The sequence below is a fragment of the Bubalus kerabau genome, chromosome 2, assembly GCF_029407905.1.
Source record: "Bubalus kerabau isolate K-KA32 ecotype Philippines breed swamp buffalo chromosome 2, PCC_UOA_SB_1v2, whole genome shotgun sequence".
Taxonomy (NCBI): domain Eukaryota; kingdom Metazoa; phylum Chordata; class Mammalia; order Artiodactyla; family Bovidae; genus Bubalus; species Bubalus kerabau.
The window spans coordinates 25,743,109-25,762,408 of record NC_073625.1 but is presented as its reverse complement, the minus strand read 5'-3'; the positions used below and the strand labels follow the sequence as shown (position 1 = coordinate 25,762,408).

Below are 19,300 nucleotides of genomic sequence, written 5' to 3'. Positions count from 1 at the left end.
ACTCCAGTACTCTTGCCTGGAAAATCCCATGGATGGAGGAGCCTGGTAGGCTGCAGACCATGGGGTCGCGAAGAGTCAGACATGACTGAGCGACTTCACTTTCACTTTTCCCTTTCATGCATTGGAGAAGGAAATAGCAACCCACTCCAGTGTTCTTGCCTGGAGAATCCCAGGGATGGGGGAGCCTGGTGGGCCGCCGTCTATGGGGTCACACAGAGTCGGACACGACTGAAGCAACTTAGCATCCCCACATTTTGTGGCTCATATGACATGTTGTGCTCCAAAAGAAGAGCATTTTAGAAAAAAATGGATTCCATGTGCCCATCTAGGTTCTCATCATTGCAAAGGTCTTGAGTTTGGTTTCTGCACAAGCGCTGAGCCATGTCCTGGCCAGTAGAGTGGGAAGTTGATGGATAGGTTTTAAGAAGCCAGGTTGGTCTCTGTGCTGTGTAGCTCGAGTATCACCATGAAAGATTGTTTAAAAAAAAAAATTGGATGGCTATATTGCAAAATATCATGTTTCAAAAATCAGGTTGGCATTCTAATGTAAACATACTTTTTACATAATTGTTTCATTTTTATCTGAAAGAATTTTATGAGCACTAAGATGATGTATCATACTTTAAAAAAAAATTTTATTTGTTCAAGAAAGGCAACCAGGAGACTTTCTTTTAAACACTGTATTAAGAGACTTCATGAATTCAAACAACACTTAATTATCAAATGTAGAAGTCACGCGGGAAGCCTTACCAAGTACTCGGGGGTCTCAGGCAGCTGTGTCCAGACTCTAGAGACTTTAGGAGGAAAGAGGAAATGATATCAGGTTGGATGGGAGCCTGGACACTGAGAAGAGCTGGGTGTGGCCAGTGGCCCCACCCCTGGACTAGTGGGGAGGATGCTCATCTCTCTCCTCTGGGCCCCAGACACTCAGCTTCAGTGCAGCCTCTGGTCCAGTTTCAGAGACTGTTGTAGCATCTCTCATGGCTGAGGCTGGTGCTTCCCTTCCTGGGGAAATCTCAAGAGTTTTGTTTGGCCAACCACAGTCCTGAGAGGCTGAATTTCTTGAAATGTAATACTGAGTCATTATCGTGTGAATCCAACCATCTCATCCTCTGTCGTCCCCTTCTCCTCCTGCCCTCAATCTTTCCCACCATCAGGGTCTCTTCCAATGAGTCGGTTCTTGGTTGGATGGCATCACCGACTCCATGGACATGAGTTTGAACAAACTCCGGGAGATGATGAAGGACAGGGAAGCCTGGCGTGCTGCACGTGGGGTCACAAAGAGTCGGACACGACTGAGCGACTGAACAACCACAACCTCCTGTGTGTTTTCACAGCTGCTGTTTTGTGTTCTTTCTAGCATCTCTCTGCAGCACCTCAGACAGAGAGAGCAGTCTGAGTGGGGAAAGGCATTAAACAGCCGTAGGTCCTTTGCAGGAGTCAGAACCCAGAGGGAGTCGCTCAGCCGCCTGAGCCCAGCAGATCCCTTTCAGAACCAAAACCAGAGCCCAGGCCTCCACGACTTCCAAATACTTCACTTTCCACGTTGCCGGAGTTAGAAAATGTCATGATACCAAATTTAGCACGACAAAGTATTTCTCTAGTTGCTTTTCTTAGATTAGAACATAAACTTGTCTTCGGTTTTGGCCGCTGCAGACACGTTGGTCTCTCCCTGGTCGGCAGCGTCTGGATCTCTTCCCTCCAGTGACTGGCAGAGGCCCTCAGCCTGCTTTATACGGTATTGAGCACTGGGGCTTTGGCCCAAGCCAGACCTGTGGCCGGTGCCTTTCGTTTTCCTTGGTCTCAACAAAAGGTAACCCTGCTCTGCCCTTCAGACTCCCTGGCCTCCAGGGCAGCTTTTCTTTTCCAGATAGAGATGATTCTAGAACTTCAGAACGTTCAGTAGTTGAGTATTCGACCTGCAGTTTAGAAAGTAAGGACTTCTGTTTAGATTGAAATTAGAAGGTGGTGTGATGGAGCATGGTTGAGGAGAGGCTCTGCCTGCCCATGATCAATGGGGAAGGACCAGCGGTGCCGTGGTGGGACCGGGTGTTCTCACTCAGGCTTTTCAGCCTTCGCCTAGAAAAGCTGATGAAACCATTCCCCACCCCTCATCCCCACCTAAATCCAGCAGGGCAGGGATGGGAATGAAAAGGCTATTAAACTGGGGCACGGCCTTCTCCACTGAGGCTGTAAGATTCTTCAGCACAAAGACTCCATCCTGTTCAGTCTCTGTTCTTCTTTCCAGAGCCTAACATCCCACACAAAGGCATTCTGATGAGTGGAATCAGATGTTTGCTGTTCTTTCTTTTGGTCGAGAGAATCCTAAACATCTGCCTATGCCAACATTTGGGTTCCCATATCCCATATTCAGGCTTTCTTTGGGTTTATCTCGAAGAGAATGGGGTGGTTGGATGACATCACTGACTCAGTGGACATGCGTTTGTGCAAGCTCCAGGAGAAGTGAAGGACAGAGAAGCCCAGCGTACCGCAGTCCATGGAGTCACAAAGAGTCGGACACGACTTAGAGACTGAACAACCACCACCACAAAGGAGAATGTTCTGATGGTGGTTTGTGAATATAGCTTTGCAGTATAATTTTGTCTTAAGGTGTTCTATTTTCAAATGCCAATTTCAAGCAGAAAGTTACTTAAAATAATTGTTAGCCGATTATCCTAAACATATTAATATTGAGTGGTCAGGCTCCCCTCTCTGGCTACTGCCCACACTTCCACAAAGAGTTGAGTCTCCACTTTCTCAGCTCTGGTGCGTTCACTCCTGCAGCCATTGAGTGATGGCTTCTGATCCCAGGGCTCCCACCACCCCTCCTGCATCTTCTGCGTCGCTGAATCCAGTGGGCAGTTTCCAGTTCTGGCTTTACTTGATCTGGCGGCAGCATTCCACACACACACTCTCTCTCATACAAACCGCTCCTTCTGCACATCCTCCCCCAGTAGCGTGCCCTCTGATTTTCCTCCTCACTGGCCGTTCCTCCCCAGTTTGCTTCTCCAGTTCCTCCTCTTCCATCACACGTTTCACTCTTGCAGGTCCTCACATCTCTCCTCACTCTACATGCTCTCCTGAGGCAACCTTTCAGTCCTGTGGTTTCAAATTTGTACGCCGGTGACCGAAAACTAAACTGCATTTCAGCAAGTCTAAGGCACATGTAATGTGAGATGCACCGAGATTTTATGTAAAGAAAAAAAAAAAACGCTGCCAATGAAATGCCACAGTGTCTTCTTACCGTATTAATCTTAAGATGCATTCTGCTTTCAGAAATGTCAGAATGTGAAAAATGTACACCCAAAAGTTAATGATATAATGGGATATATCACGTGGATATACTGATATAACGTGATATTACATAATGATATAATATCTTTGGTGGAGATGAACTGCCGTTTGCAGAGCACAGATCCCTAGTGTGTCTTGAGCATGGTGTTCCCAGGCACATGCAAATGAATTGCGATAACTTTGTCTTAAGGAAAACTGGTAGTTTCTTAAAGGTCATCATTTCTCCAAGTATGAAAGAGGCCTTTTCACTATACAGTTTATTTATATGCATAGATGAGGTAGACTTGAGTTAGCCGAGCAGTGAGGCAGAGTTATGGAGCCATTGGGTCTTCATGACGGCATCAGCACAATTGAGGTGTATTTCACTTGGTCTAGAATTGACCGACTCCAGCATCACAGTCAAGAGTGTCCTGGCTGTCTTAGTGTAAACCATGCAGTGATCCCTGAGCAGTGCTGTCTGTCTTCACAGAATTTCTCAGGCAACGGAATTTTAATTTTTATTACTCATTTCTTCTTATTACATCATTGGGAAATCATGCTGATGGTGTTTCCCTCATCTTTTTTTTTTTTTTTAATTTCCTCCCTCTACTTCAGAATTACTTTTGACAGCTGTGAGACCTGTGAGAACGATGGCTATATCTTGAAATGTAATTTTCCTGCAGCAGCATCCAAAATTAACAAAAAGACATGGAAAAATCTCATTAAGTGTTCTAATCTACCACCATCTGTGAACCTTGTTCTGGTCCACTGAGAGTTTTCTAAAAATAATTTAAGTGGTATATCTTTACTGCTATAGGGAGACTAATTCATACTAAATGCTTTGACTTTTAAAATATTATCTTATGGTCAGTATGGTTACCCCAATAAAGTTTTGTTTTGTGGGTTCTAAGTGCAGAGATAATTATTTATGCTCCTTTTTTTTATATTGTTAATTGGTATAACACCCTCTGATTTGTTGTTTGTTTTAGTCGCTCAGTCCAGTCTGACTCTTTTGAGACCCCATGGACTGTAGCCCACTAGGCTCCTCTGTCCATGAGATTTCCCAGGCAAGAATACTGGACTGGGTTGCCATTTCCTTCTCCAGGGATCTTTTCAATCCAGGAATCAAACCCATGTCTCCTGCATTGGCAGGCGGATTCTTTACCTCGGAGCCACCAGGAAAGCTCATATCACCCCTGGACCTCTGGTTCATTTAGCTAGGCACATTTCAGTGTGCAACCGAGTTTTTTTCCCCCATAGAAATGTCCTACTATATCTCCTTCTCTTCTCCTCCCACTGTCTCTTCCATGATGTCTTTCTCATAGGCAGTTCACAGTAGAATATTTAAGGACAAAAGTTTAAATACCATAATCCAATCACATGGGAATTGAAAAATATTCTCTTTAAAAAACTCTTGGGTCAGAGAAGAAATACTGTAGTTATAAACTACCTAGAAAATAAAAAGAATGATAATATTATGAACAAAACTCATAAGATGCTTGCCAAAGATTTGCTTGAAGGAAAATGATTGGACTTGAAGCTTGTTATTAACCAAAAAGAATGAAAATTAATGAGCTATCAAACCTGAGTATTTAAAAATGAACAAAGGAAAACCACATGATATACTAAAAAAAAAGCATGTTAAAACATTAACAAACACAAGCATAAATGAATGATTGGAAAAGAGAAAAATCAACTTCATAAATCCAAGATGTGTTACTTGGAAGAAAAACCTCTGCATATCTAATTATAAAAATGTAAGAACCTAGTTTACAATATTAGGAATGAGAGAAAGGTTGAGGAGAGAGGGATTTGCCCACAGACAAGAATGAAAAGATTATAAGAAATTGAAAATTAGCAGTAGAAGATAATTTGAAAAAAAATGGATTTCAGAATGAGATTTAGTAAAAAAAAAAAAAAAAAGGTAGAAAACATTGAATGGATCTATAACTGAACAAAAAATTGGAGGAATTATTATAGAATTGTTTCTGTGTAAAGAAGTGCCTGTATTTGTTTTAAATACTAAATAATTTGTGTGTTGAAAGCTTCCTAATTAATGTAATCATAACTTATTTCAGCTGATAAAAGTGGCACAAACAGGCTAATGTAGACCAATATTTCTTAAAAGCACAGATGCAGAAAAAGCAAAAAGGAAAACAAGAATAAAACAATTATAGAAGATAAAATATAAGGGATATTAAAACATTAATACATGGATTCCAAGTTGGCCATATACCAAGAATCTAAGACGTAAGGGTTAAGAAAATCCATGACTATTACTGATAGCATCAGACTAACAAAGCAAATATTCCTCCAAGGCATTGATGTTCATTTCTAATTTTCAAAAATCAGCACTCATTAAACTAGGAACAGGTCACTTCCATGATGTGCTATTTTTTAAAAAAAATCAACATCAAATTCCATGGTGAAATATAAGAAGTGTTTTCATTAAAAACAGGTGTGCACATGAACAGACATTAGCATTATTAACCACTAGGGAAATGTAAGTAAAAAATCACAAAATACCATCTCATACCTACTCGGATGGCTGTGATCAAAAAAAGATTATAACAAGTGTTGGCAAAGACACGGAGAAGTCAGAACCCTCATGGAGTAGGGGTGGGAGTGTAAAATGGTACAGCCACTTTGGATTTGGAAAATAGTCTGGGAATTCTGCAAAAGGTTAAACAAAGAGTTACCATATGACCTGGCACAATTCCATTCCTAGGTATATATACACCCAAGAGAAATGAAAACTTGTCCTCATAAAAACTTGTATGAGAAAAAAACTTGTGTAAGAATGTTCATAGTATTATTAATAATAACCAAAAAGTAGAAACAACCCTAATGTCCATCAGCTGACAGATAAATGAAATGTGGTATATACATTTAATGGAACATGTTTGGGGCAGTAAAAATAAATGAAGTACTGACATATTCTACAAATGGATGAACTTTGATTCAAGCATGGATTGAAAACATGATGCTAAGTGAAATGAACCAGTCACGGAGTACAATATACTGATTTGAGAGATGAGAATTGAGCCAGTGTCTGTTGTAGATGGTTAACTCTTGGCAGTAGTAAGTAGCATTGCTAAGCCCCGCCAATCACTGGAATGTTCTACGGGTGTTTGAGGTGCCTGCCTTATTGGGGTTGTCATTGTGTGGGTTTTCATCTGCCCTGTAAACACTCTCTTGTCATTTCCTTTACGTTTCGTATTGGAATGATCCTGCTGCATGTATTCTTGAAATTGCTCTATATTTCAGAGGTGTGTGCTTGGTAAAATTGTTTGCAGAAGTCTTATCTGACAGTTTGAATTGTAGTTCAGGGGTGAGAAGTCTATTTAGTAAAAAGATTTTATTATAAATATCAGCATCTTCATTTGGTAAATTTTCTTGGGGAGCATACAGAACATTCTTGAGATACTTTTTGCTCCTGTATGTATGTTTGTATTCCTGCTAGTTTACATGGGAGCAGACAACCTTGGGGCCACTTCCGCAACTGAGAAATGCATAGGAAAATACACTGTTCTCTTTTTGATGGAATGCAATTCATATATAGTTAACATGTCAACAAAGAACTTTCATGTGTTTACTTCCTGCCTTAAATTAGAATTATATAATTAAAGTAAAAACATTGACCTCTTTAAAACTCAGGATATTCTTAAAAAATAGGGTGTGTGAATCTTATGTGGTATGTTTAAGGTTGCATTTAAGGAATTGGTGAATTTGTATCTTTTGATATACAGACCTTTGTGAGATGTAATTAGCTTAAGGGGGTAAGTTTTTGTCTTTCGTTTTTGGAAGGATCTTGTTCAAAATCGTATTTGGATTAAGCACGAGATGACCTGCTGACTCTTGTTTGTGACTAGCTCTTTTGCTTTACGATAACCCTGTCAAACTGATTTCCCTAGGTTGAAAACGTCCGCTTGGTGGATCGAATATCTTCTAAAAAAGCAGCCCTCGGGACTTTGTATTTGACCGCCACTCACGTCATATTTGTGGAAACGGCGCCTGACACAAGGAAAGAAACATGGGTATGCAGTCCTTATTTTTGGCTTTTTGTGTTTTCCATTGTTTGAAGTAACAAGTTTTGACTCTGTTTTGTCTGTTCTCTAGATGGGGAGGGTGGGACTTGGTGGGGTTGGGTGTTCAGAGCACTCTTTTTGGAATGTGAGCACTGCTTTTTTTTGTAAAGGGTCTTGTCCACTTGGTCTATTTACTCACTTTAAATACTGATGACTTGGACATCATCAGAGAGAGACAGAGGAATAGCCAGAGGTGTAAGTGCTTTGTGTCACAGCTGACAAGTAGAGATTCAATAATGTTACTGTACCAGCTACAGCGTTTACACAGTGATTTGCAATCCGCTTCGTTCGTAGCATCCTGTGGTGCAGGCCATTTAGTCATTATGTTGTCTACAATTTTCTCATAATTTAAAAAAGAAAAAGTCTAGGGAAGAGTCCTATTACCAGGTATTTCTGCTACATAATAATGAGACCATTAGAAGGTCCTTATTTTAAGAGAGCTGCCCAACCATGGCATTAGGACCAGAACCAGAATCTGTGGATTGTAGATTCTGCTTTTTCTGTAGACTTGATCTTTGCAGCAGAAGGTGGCCCACCCTACTTAGTGGAGAGGAATTTAAAGAATGAAGCATTGCCACTGAGGACTGAGCAGAGACCCTCCTGAAAGCCAGAGCACTTCAGCATGGTTTCCTTTCAAATAAATCTCTTCTGCAGCCTGCCTGACCACCAACAGCATAGAAAACAACCATCTCAAGTTGCTGTTGAACTCCATGTGGAATTAAGGAGCATGGTGGCACCTCCCAGCGGAACCGTCTCTAGCTTTTGTTGATTGCAAGGTTTATTTTACTAACTTCTCATGACCTTATTTAATTTTAGCTACCCAGTGCATTTCAAGCTTTGACGACCCAAATGTTCCCTTACCTGGGGCTGTACAGAATTCTAGGCTGAAGGGTTTGCTTCATATAATGAGCTTGACTATCAGAAAGCTTGGCACTGAAAAATAAAATGATGAATTCAGACAGCTGGTTCTTACCCCCAAACATACCAGTTCTTGTCAACTGAGTGCAAGCCAGCTGAAGGTCAAGGGTGTTTCTTGTCTCTATGTGTGGCTCAGAGACTGTTACCAAATTGCAAGGCTTTGTGCCCAATGCACAGTGAGGCCCATCAATTCTAAAACACTAGCTTTTGGAACAGAGAAAGGTTTATTACAGGTTTGTACAAGGAGACAGGTGGCTCATGCCCTAAAAACCCCAAAGTTACTGAAAGCTTTCAGCAAGCCCCTTTAAAAGCAAAAGGTGAGGTTTGGGCGTGGTTAGTTGTTGCAGACTTCTTGGGGTCAGATCCTTTGCTCTTGAGGTCAGGTCATGGTCAGGTAACCATGTTCCTATAAATCTCTACCAAATGAATGTTACTCTCTGTCCTGACAAGAAAGGGCAAGGTCCCAGGGCACAACTCTCACCCTCCAAGGTCTCATTCCTGGCTAAGAGAAGGCCAGAGCTCAGCTGGCAGCTCCATCAGGGCCAGGTTCCCACACCCTGCCCAGCTGTCATCCCTAAGGGAGCCAGGCACCTAATCCAGCTGCCCCTCGGTCTCCTCCAGCTGCCCAAATGGGGGGGAGACCAGGTCTCACAGACTGTGACCCAGACAGATGGCCACTGGTTGTGGATCACAGAGACAGGGATGGGGGAGAGGTTCGCCACTCCTCAAGGCCTGGGCCATGGCTAGTGGAGTGCTTTAGTCAGAGCTCTGGAGCCCCGCAGGACATCATCCCCAATCTGTTCCCCGGGCCCCCTGGCTCACGCACTGACTCAAGGCTGGGTGAGCTGGAGGGTCTCCAGGAGAAGGCCTGACTCTGCCTCTTGCCTCACTCTCCGCCTGACGACCACCTCACCACCAATCCTTGAGCTGAATCACTTCCCCAGTGGTCCCTCATTGTCAGTTACCAGTGGGCAGTGCCCTCTGCAGCACTGACCAATAGCTGAGCAGGACAACTTATTGACAACCGACCAATGGCTGAGCCAGACCTGTTGCCTAGTAACAGGGTGGGGGGGAGGGGAGCATAATAAGGCCCAGCAATGGCTGCCTGCTAAGAGCTGTGCTCACCCTACTCTGTGACAAGACCTGTTGCTTTCTGTTCTATGTATCTGTTATCTGTGCTTAGTTTACCCACATTAACTTTTTGTGGTAGATTCTCCACAGTCAGATCGCCACCATCGAGAAACAGGCAACGACGGCTACCGGGTGCCCTCTACTGATTCGCTGCAAGAACTTTCAGCTCTTACAGCTCATCATCCCGCAGGAAAGGGACTGCCATGATGTGTACATCTCTCTCATCCGCCTCGCGAGGCCAGGTAGGGTAGAGCGGCCTGGCATTCAGCGTGGACTCACGCTTAAGAAAGTCACAGATCGTGTTGAAGAAATGTGGATAATGCTTCTTAATTATAGTGCTTTAGAGATTATACATTAGCCCAGCTTTCAGATGGAGACTTCCCTGGTGGCTCAGATCGTAAAGAATCCACCTGCCCAATGCAGGAGGTGTGAGTTCGATCCCTGGGTCAGGAAGATGTCTTGGAGAAGGAAATGGCAACCCACTCTAGTATTCTTGCTTGGGAAATCCCATGGACAGAGGAGCCTGGCGGGCGACAGTCCATGGGGTCACAAAAGAGTTGGACACGACTGAGCAACTAAGCAACAACAAGCCTTCAGATGAGGCCAAGAAATCCGACTGATTTAGTTTCTGTCTCTTGGGGCCTCTGTCTGAGTTAATTACTGTATGAGCCTCTTTCATTATTCATAGTATTTATCTTGGAGGGAGGTTATAGTTGTGCTTTACTTTGGGGATGAAATCATCCCAAAGTGTGGTAATCAATCCACCTTGATTGAAGCCTCTGACAAAACCCACAAATTGTTTTGTGTCAAAAACATATCAAATGGTCTAGTGCAGTTTTATCTATGTGGGGGCTTTTAAGTTTTGCTTTCTGTTGCTGTTAGATCCTAATATGTATTTTCCAAGGTTGGCATCAGTGACTGTTCAAGGTATGTACATGTTGATTCTTCTACAGAAAATTTTCTTAAGTTTTGTAGGAAGAATGGCTGATTTGAAAAATGTATGCTTTTAGTTACGGTCTGATTGTGTATCCCTCATCTTAGGGTCTTCAGACTTACAGCTTATTATGCTATAAGCCTGTGACATTTACAGCTTACTAAGCTATACATTTAAGAAACTCTACACAAATGTTTCTTGTGTGTGTGGCTTGTGTGGTCTGTGGAGTTCCTTTGCTAAGTGTCTTGGAAGTGTACAGTGAAAAGAGATCATTGGTATAAACAGTGACATCCACAGTAGTGTTCAGCCAGAAGTCACTAATAAGGGAAATAGGACAGGTTCTTACAGTTTTGTTGTTGTTGTTGTTCAGTCACAAAGAGGAATGTCCGACTCTGCAACCCCATAAGCTGCAGCTTGCCGTGCTACCCTGTCCTTCACTATCTCCTGGAGTTTGCTCACATTCACGTCCATTGAGTCAATGATGCCATCCAGCCATCTCACCCTCTGTCGCCCTCTTCTCCTCTTGCCCTCAGTCTTTCCCAGCATCAGGGCCTTTTCCAATGAATCAGTTCTTTGCATCAAGTGGTCCAAGTATTGGAGCTTCAGCATCAGTCCTTCCAGTGAATATTCAGTTACTTTACTGAATAGATACTTTACTAAATGCTTTTTGGTTCAGGGCAAAATGTTTGATTGTAAACTCTTCAAAGCATTTGGTTGGGTCCTCAGATTCTTATGATACGAACGGACCACATCGTCTGTTGAGAGCCAGGAGCTGAAGTTTTGAGATGGGAGGGTTGCCAGGGAGCTGTCAGAATCAGATCACTTTGACTTGACTTCGCTTCCCTTTCAAGTCAGCCCACTGAGGCTTTTTTATCTCTGTGTGTTGAAAAGAACTGCAGAGTTAGCCAGAAAAGCAGTTGAACTTTTTGGAGGGCACACTATAATTGGAACAGAAGTTCTGGGAAGATGTATGTTAGGCTGCGTGTGGCAGGGAATGCGAGGGGAATTGTGCGCCAGCAGTTTCTGTATCACTGATTAATGGATGTCCTGGATAATACATGTGCTCTGGCCGGATTAACGGGATTTAGGAATAGCCCAGAGAACTGGGGAAGGCCTGAGTGGAAGAGTCCATCACGGTGGCGATGAGAGCCCTGGCCCCAGATAACAGCGAGCTCCCAGATTTACATTGTGAGGGTCCCCAGGAAGGAAACCCGCTGTGTTTCCCCTGCTTTTAAAAATACACACTTTTTCTTAAAGATGTAGTTTTGGGAGGTCGGTGTTAGCCAGAGACCAAGGAAGGAGACTATAGTAATTAATTGAATTAAAGCCATTAGCTTGGAAGATTTTTTTAAAAAGCCACCAGCATTGTGAAACACTGGAATTAGAATTGCCAGTTTATGTAAAACATGGTACTTTAAGAGAGTGTGGAAAGAGGAACTAGAACCTAGGCAGCTTCACAGTTTAATGCTAAAGGCAAGGCTAAAATTAGGACATATTACAGCCCAATCTTGGAAGTAGGGTTTTGAATCTGGGTGGAGGTGGAGAAAGGTGGAAGGGTTTCCCCTGGAGGTGGAGTGGCTTCTCAGGACATCCCAGGACCTTTCACCTTCGATCTCCATGAGGTATGTCAGAAGAGGGCTCGGGGTGTGTGTGTGGGGATGGATGTGTGTGAGTGTGTGGGTGTGTGTGTTTGGTGGGGAAATGACTTGGAGTTTCAGCAGCGCAGTATCGATCTCTGGGGTTACTGTGGTTAGTCATCAAAACAAAGCTCGTATTTTTAGCTCTCCTTGTGGATACAGCTAACTCCAAGGTCCTGTAGAGGAGACCTTTTTTTTTTTAAACAAAAGAAGAAACGTTTGGGAGTCTGTTTAAGTCAAGGCCTATGAACAGATAGTTTTAAAGCCCTTGAGAGTCTCTCTTCACTGAATTGCAATTTCTGAGATAACAATAAATCAAATGACTAAAAAATTTGTCGAGATTTTATTGGTTTGTCTTTTATGTGAATTCAGGTTGGTAAGGATTTGGTCATGGACTGTAAAAGATCCCAGCAAAATATACTGCAGCCAGATCCAGAAAACTCTTTTTAATTCTTCTTAAAGGAATAAGTTAAAATTGAGCTGTACCCCAAGTAAGGAAATGAATTGACTCTGTAGATCTGATGTACTAATAAGGTTATACATTATACATTTTTCTGATTAGAGACCCCTGTTTCTCAGAAGGCTTCATTTCTCCCACATCCTTTCTTTTCTCCTCCCTCTTATTAGCTTCCTGCTGTTTATTTTTATATCTATCATCTTTCTCTGTTGTAGTATTTGTGGGCCCTTTTTAATATTTAAACCATTTTTTGGGTCTGTTTTCCCATTTTATAATAGCATTTTTCTTCCTGTTCATCTGAGTCCCTAATTCTTATGCATATTTTCTGTGGTTTTTAACATCTCAGGATTGACCTAGTCTCATTAGCTTACTTTGACTTTTTGCAGTTCTTATCAGAGTCAGTGCCTCTTTTAAACAGTTTTTACAGTAACAATTTCCTTTTTATTGATGATATTAAACTCTGGGTCCAGTAGCCCTTTTCTACTAAGTGTCAGCTTCCTAATGTTTAATTTGAGTACTTGTCTGGTGAAAACAGACAAGAAAGTTATCGTTATTTTTATTTTAAAATGTGCAAAACCCAATAATAACTGTTATCTTCTCATTCCTTTTTAAATGGTTTTTCAATTACATTTAAGTTGCCTGAATTAAGTAGAGCATGGAGAGCGATTTAACTTTCATTACTTTGGGTTCTAAAACCCTACATATCAGAGAATGTGTGCATGCTAAGACGCTTCAGTTGTGTCCAACTCTTTGCGACCCCATGGACTGTAGCCCACCAGGATCCTCTGTTCATGGGGATTCTCCAGGCAAGAATGCTGGGGTGGTTTGCCATGCCATCCTCCAAGGGATCTTCCCGACCCAGGGATCTAACCCATGTCTCCTGCGTTGCAGATGGGTTCTTTACCTGAGCCACGGGGGAGGCCTGTATCAGAGAATCAGTTCAGTTCAGTTCAGTCGCTCGGTCGTGTCCAACTCTTTGCAACCCCATGGACTGCAGCACGCCAGGCCTCCCTGTCCATCTCTCAGAGTTTACCCAAACTCATGTCCATTGAGTTGGCGATGCCATCCAACCACCTCATCCTCTGTCATCCCTTTCTCCTCCTGCCTTCAATCTTTCCCAGCATCAGGGTCTTTTCCAATGAGTCAGCTCTTCGCTTCAGGTGGCCAAAGTATTGGAGTTTCAGCTTCAACATCAGTCCTTCCAATGAACACTCAGGACTGATCTCCTTTAGGATGGACTGGTTGGATCTCCTTGCAGTCCAAGGGACTCTCAAGAGTCTTCTCCAACACCACAGTTCAAAAGCAAAATTCTTCAGTGCTCAGCTCTCTTTAGAGTCCAACTCTCACATCCATACATGACCACAGGAAAAACCACAGCCTTGAATGGGTACATGTATATGTAGGGCTGAGTCCCTTTGCTCTCCATTTGAAACTGTTACAACATTGTTACTTGGCTATACTCCATACAAAATTAAAAATTTTTAAAAAGTAAAACCCTGCATACCTGTCCTTCTGATGACTCCTGGTGAATTTCCCGTTTCCTTCCTCATCTTGCCTTAACTGACCTCGTGCTTAGTTGCTCAGTCGTGTCCAACTCTCTGTGGCCACATGGACCTTAGCCCGCCAGGCTCCTCTGTCCATGGAATTCTCCAGGCAAGAATACTGGAGCTGGTTGGCATTTCCTACTCCAGGGGATCTTCCTGATCCAGGGATTGAACCCACGACTCTTGCATCTTGATTATTAAACATTCTGCTGTGTGTTTTGCAGGAGATGGAAGTGCTTTGGAAATGTTCAGTAAACCTTGAATCGACGTTAATGGTACTTTTTATGTTCTCAGAGTAGGCAGTTTGTAGCTGAGGGCTTCTCCTGGGTGGCCTCTGGGTAAGAAGCTTGCCTACATTAACAAAACTGAGCTTTGACTGACAAAAATGGGGGTTTCTCTGCCATTATGAAGAGTTTTACATAAATTGGGCCAAAGGTATAGTCGATCATCCTTTTCCTTAAAAATAATTGAAAGAGAATTTAATGGCAACCCATTCTGATGGCTCCCAATTTAAGAGGGATCTTAATATTGATTACAAATTATTCTTGCATGAATTTATGTGTGGTTTCCTTGTCTCTTCCTAATGACAGCGAGAATGATCCCACACACAGAAAATCATCAGTAGTCATAGAGTGGTTTTCTTCCTCTACCTTTAAACCTATGTGTAAGCATTTAACCAAGGGAACTTAACTTCTGTCATTTCCCCATCTTCCTTAGCCCTCCTTTCACTGAGGGAACAGAGGCTTTCTCAAGAGATTCTTTTGGCTTCTTGAACAAATTGCATTTGTGGTTAACATTATGATATCAGAAGCCTGAGTCATGAAAATGGTACTTAGAGATGGAAAACATATGTTGGTGTCAGGCTAACTATTTCCAGAACTGGATGTCAATTTTATATGCTGTCTGCTCAATGTGCTAAGATGGCAAGAAAATGTTTTTACTGGAAGTGTCTACATTGTGTGTGTGTGTGTGTGTGCACGTGTGTGCATGTATGTGTACATGTGCATCTTCTTCTTTGTTGAAACTGTATGCTCAATTCTCGATTTGGAAATACAACATCAGGAGACACTAAAATAGAATATAGCTTATCTCACTGATAAACCCTAGTCTTCTTGCTTCTTTTTTTGCAAGAAAGAACACCTGCCTAATGCTAAAGTCAAGTATGACCCTTATCTTATCATACTTGTGTTGTTGTTGTTCAGGCGCTCTGTCATGTCTGATTCTTTGCAACCCCATGGACTGCAGCACACCAAGTTTCCCTGTCCTTCACTATCTCCCAGAGTCTGCTCAAACTCCTGTCCACTGAGTCGGAGATGCCATCCAACCATCTCATCCTCTGTTGCCCCCTTCCCCTCCTGCCTTCAATCTTTCCCAGCATCAGGGTCTTTTCCAGTGAGTCAGTCAGGTGGTCATACCTGTAGGTGAGTCATTTCAATAGTAATCAAAAGAAGCTAGAAACAGTCTTGACCTCAGGCTGCCTGTGTGTTACTGCGGTCTTTTGCTGGTGCTAGTTTGCACTGTTGGACTTAGAGATGCATGTTTAGGAGCATTCAGTTGTTCACGCTGAATTCCACTGACAGATGAAGGAATAAAAATGATCTAAGAAAATCGTAAGGAGAAACAGTTCTATTGGAGAAATGAAAAGGAAGTTTAGGGTGATGGTTAGAAACTATACAAAAGTGGCCCGCATGGGGGGAAGAGAGAAGGGGCTGCCTCTGGGGGGCAGCAGGTGTGGTGGGGAAGACCTTGCGGTGTATAGCGGACTCCAGCCTGCTCGCTGTGTGACCCTGGGGACACTGCCAAACCTCCCTGTGCCTCAGATTTCTCATCTCTGCAAGGAGACCTGTGATGATGCCTACTAGATACCTGTCGGTATGTTTAATCAGAAGAGAATCTGGAATGAAACAAGGGTTCACTGACTATCAGCCACAGTTTATCATCACCAAAAGTGCTTCGATTTGCACTGTCTAGAGGGTAACTGCTTGCCACATGGGGCTATCGAGGGCTTGAAATGTGGTTGGTCTGAACTAGGATGTGCTGTTCAGTGTGAAACACACACAGAATTTCAAAGACAGTATAGCACAATGTGAAAAATATTAATAGGTACTGTATTCCATATATGTTGAATGATGCCTTGGATATGCTGGGCTAAATAAAATATATTGTAAAGATTAATTTCACTTTCTTTTTACAATTTTCGTGTGACTACAAGGATATCTTACACGACACACGTGGCTTACACTGTATTTCTGTTGGACAGCACTGGTTAATTGCCTCCCTCAATGCGGCAAGGCCAGAGCAAGAGAACCAAAATCCTCGGTCTTGCTGGGAATGGCTGTCAGGCCTGGCCTTGCAAGCACAAAAGGTGATGCCCAAAGTCAGAGATGGTCTGGCAGACCTGAATGAAGTCTGTCATCATGCATCCTTCAACTCACCACTCACAGACAGCGTGCCATGCACTCTGAATGGATCTCGTTTAATGAATCCTAGAAATGCCGTGAGAACAGTACAATTCTGACATTCACGTAGTTATTGAAAGTTCAAGTGTTTTCAGTGCAAATATTTAAATATACTCCACAGTTTTTTCCAACTGTTTTATCATTTCTTTTTTAACGCTATTTGAGCCTTAGAACATGGCAGTGGCCTGGCCTCTCTTCTTTATCCATTCATCTGTTGATGGACACTTAGCTTACTTCCATGTCTTAAATATTGTTAAGAAACATATGTTCTTAATTCATTTTTAAGCTCCATATTTTATGTGGTCTGAAAATATAGTAGTTTTCAAAAGAAACTAAAAAAAAAAACTCACAAGATGGGGAAGGTCACACTCCTGAAAGGAAAGAAGTTCTTTTAAAGTTTTGTTTGGTTGTCCTGAGGTCTTGTCATTGTTGCGAGGAGGTGGGTGGCCCCACCATAGAGATGGGGTGCCTCTAGGAGGGTCCCGAGGGTGAGCAGCTGGGCTGGCCTCTCCAGCCCGGACAGAATGTATTTGGGGGGATTTGGTTGTGGCTTTGACTTGGCTTGATTTGGTTTTATTCTCCCTTATTTTTTGCAGTGAAATACGAGGAGCTATACTGCTTTTCATTCAACCCCAAGCTGGATAGAGAAGAAAGGGAACAAGGCTGGATGCTGATCGATCTCAGCGAAGAATACAAGCGCATGGGCCTCCCTAATGATTATTGGCAGCTCAGCGACGTGAATAGAGAGTACAGGGTGAGTGGAGGCATTTGGTGAAATGAGTGCTTAGTTGCTCAGTCACGTCTGACTCTTTGTGACCCTTTGGATTGTAGCCTGCCAGGTTCCTCTGCCCATGGGGTTTTTCAGGCAAGAATACTGGAGTGGGTTGCTATTTCCTTCTCCAGGGGATCTTCCCAACCCAGGGATCAAACCCACGTCTCCTGTGTCTCCTGCATCGCAGGCGGATTCTTTTCCCACTGAGCCATGGGGGAAGCCCATTTGGTGAAATGCAGATACTTAATCCAGATGAAGCCCTGATGTCACAGAGCTGAGCATGACTTCTCTTAGCTCTCCTTTCGTTCCAACGGCTCTTTGTGGGCACAGATATGTGGATTTCCAAGTCTCCCTTGGGTATTGCCAGCTGTATTCTCCACCTGCATCTGGGATCAGAAAGTTTGAAGAAGCCACCTTAGAGACCATCCCCTCCAATGGCTGAAGGAGTGGAACCCCAGCGAGGCCCAGCGGTGCCCTCCGGGCAGGGCGTCCCTTCTCCCGCCCGGTCTTTTTATAGCTCAGTGAGTGATGAGTAGGGAGCCGCAGAGGCTCTGATGGCAGTTTGGCACCAGCTCCTTCTGGGCTCCCTGAACTCTTGATTGGTACACTAGGTCACCAAGAGGCTTCCCTGGAGAACCGTGGAGAAACATGTCTGCACTTCCAAAGGGAATGGTGGGTGGAGGGATGTGGAGGCGGGCAGAGCTGATTCATATTCCAAGGGTGGGCTTGCACAGCAGGGCTGGTTTCCCTATTAATTTTTAAAGTGCTTCAGTAATGAAAGTACAGTCAGAACGTTGTAGAGAATTTGCAAAAGAGAGAGAAAAAGGAACAAAACAGCCCGTATCCCATTGCCCTAATGTTCTGGATGTGTGTGTGCTCAGTCATGTCCAACTCTTTGCCTGGAGAAAAATCCCATGGACTGTAGCCCACCAGGCTCCTCTGTCCATGGGATTTTTCAGGCAAAAAGACTGGAGTGGGTTGCCATATCCTCCTCCAGGAGATCTTCCAAACCCAGGGATCATACCCAAGTCTCTTGCATAGGCAGGAAGATTCTTTACCACTGTGCCACCTGAGAAGCCCATATTCTTCTAGTAGGTTTTAAACTTTTCAGTTTTTTCTCATCTGCGTAGTTTAATAACTTTCTCTTACATGAGTAACGTATTTCATTGTTTACAATTGGAGAATGTGGAGGCAAAGGAACGGTTCAAATATATACAACAAAAATGGAATTATGCTACCTATGCCTGTGTTTTGCTTTTCTTCATATAACATGGAATTATGCTACCTATGCCTGTGTTTTGCTTTTCTTCATATAACATATTGTGAGTATGTTGCTGTCAATAAATATGTGGAAGGTCAGGTCCTCCCACATCTTTCTTCTGAATAACTTTACTATTTTATTTATTTTTGGCTGTGCTGGATCTTTGCGGCTACATGGGCTTTTCTCTACTTGCGGTGTGAGGGCTTCTCATTCCTGTGGCTTCTCTTGTTGGGGGTCACAGGCTCAATAGATGTGGTGCACAGGATTAGTTGCTGTGCAGCATGTGGGATCGTCCCAGATCAAAGATCAAACCCGTGTTTCCTGCACTGGCAGGTGGATTCTTGACCACTGAGCCACCAGGGAAGAAGCCCTCTTCTGAATATCTGGAATTTATCGAGTATTTGGAATAGAATGGCCATTTTCAGGATGCTGACTTTTCTTCCTAATTGCACTTAAATCTAGCAGTCATAATCTTACACCGTGAGTAGACATTTGCCCCCTTTCTGTCTTAAGCATTATAAAGTATCCGGCTAATGTAATGATTTGTTCCGCTACTAAAGCCGACCTTTGCAGTGGATTTTTAGCCTTGAAATGAAGGAAAGGACTTCCCTGGTGGTCCAGAGGTTAAGAAGCCGCCTGCTAATGCAGGGCACACAGGTTCAATCCCTGGAAGGCGTGGGAGGATTCCACATGCCTCGGAGCATCTAAGGCCCATGCACCACGACTACTGAGCCCATGAGCCGCAACTGCTGGAGCTCGCCCTAGAGTCTGTGCTCCGCAGCTGAGAGGAGCTCCCGCTTGCCACAACTAAAGAAAGCCCGTGAGC

At 43.3% G+C, this 19,300-nt stretch overlaps 1 protein-coding gene across 2 annotated transcripts in view; it reads left to right on the top strand.

The window, feature by feature from the left end:
• The window catches only part of MTMR7 (myotubularin related protein 7), a 101,768-nt gene that overhangs the window by 33,839 nt on the left and 48,629 nt on the right, over window positions 1-19,300 (top strand). For both annotated transcript variants that reach the window (XM_055567266.1, XM_055567265.1), the window contains exons 2-4: window positions 7,188-7,310; window positions 9,490-9,652; window positions 17,038-17,195. In XM_055567266.1, coding sequence (XP_055423241.1) covers window positions 7,188-7,310; window positions 9,490-9,652; window positions 17,038-17,195 — 444 coding nt within the window. The remainder of the gene's footprint in view (window positions 1-7,187; window positions 7,311-9,489; window positions 9,653-17,037; window positions 17,196-19,300) is intronic.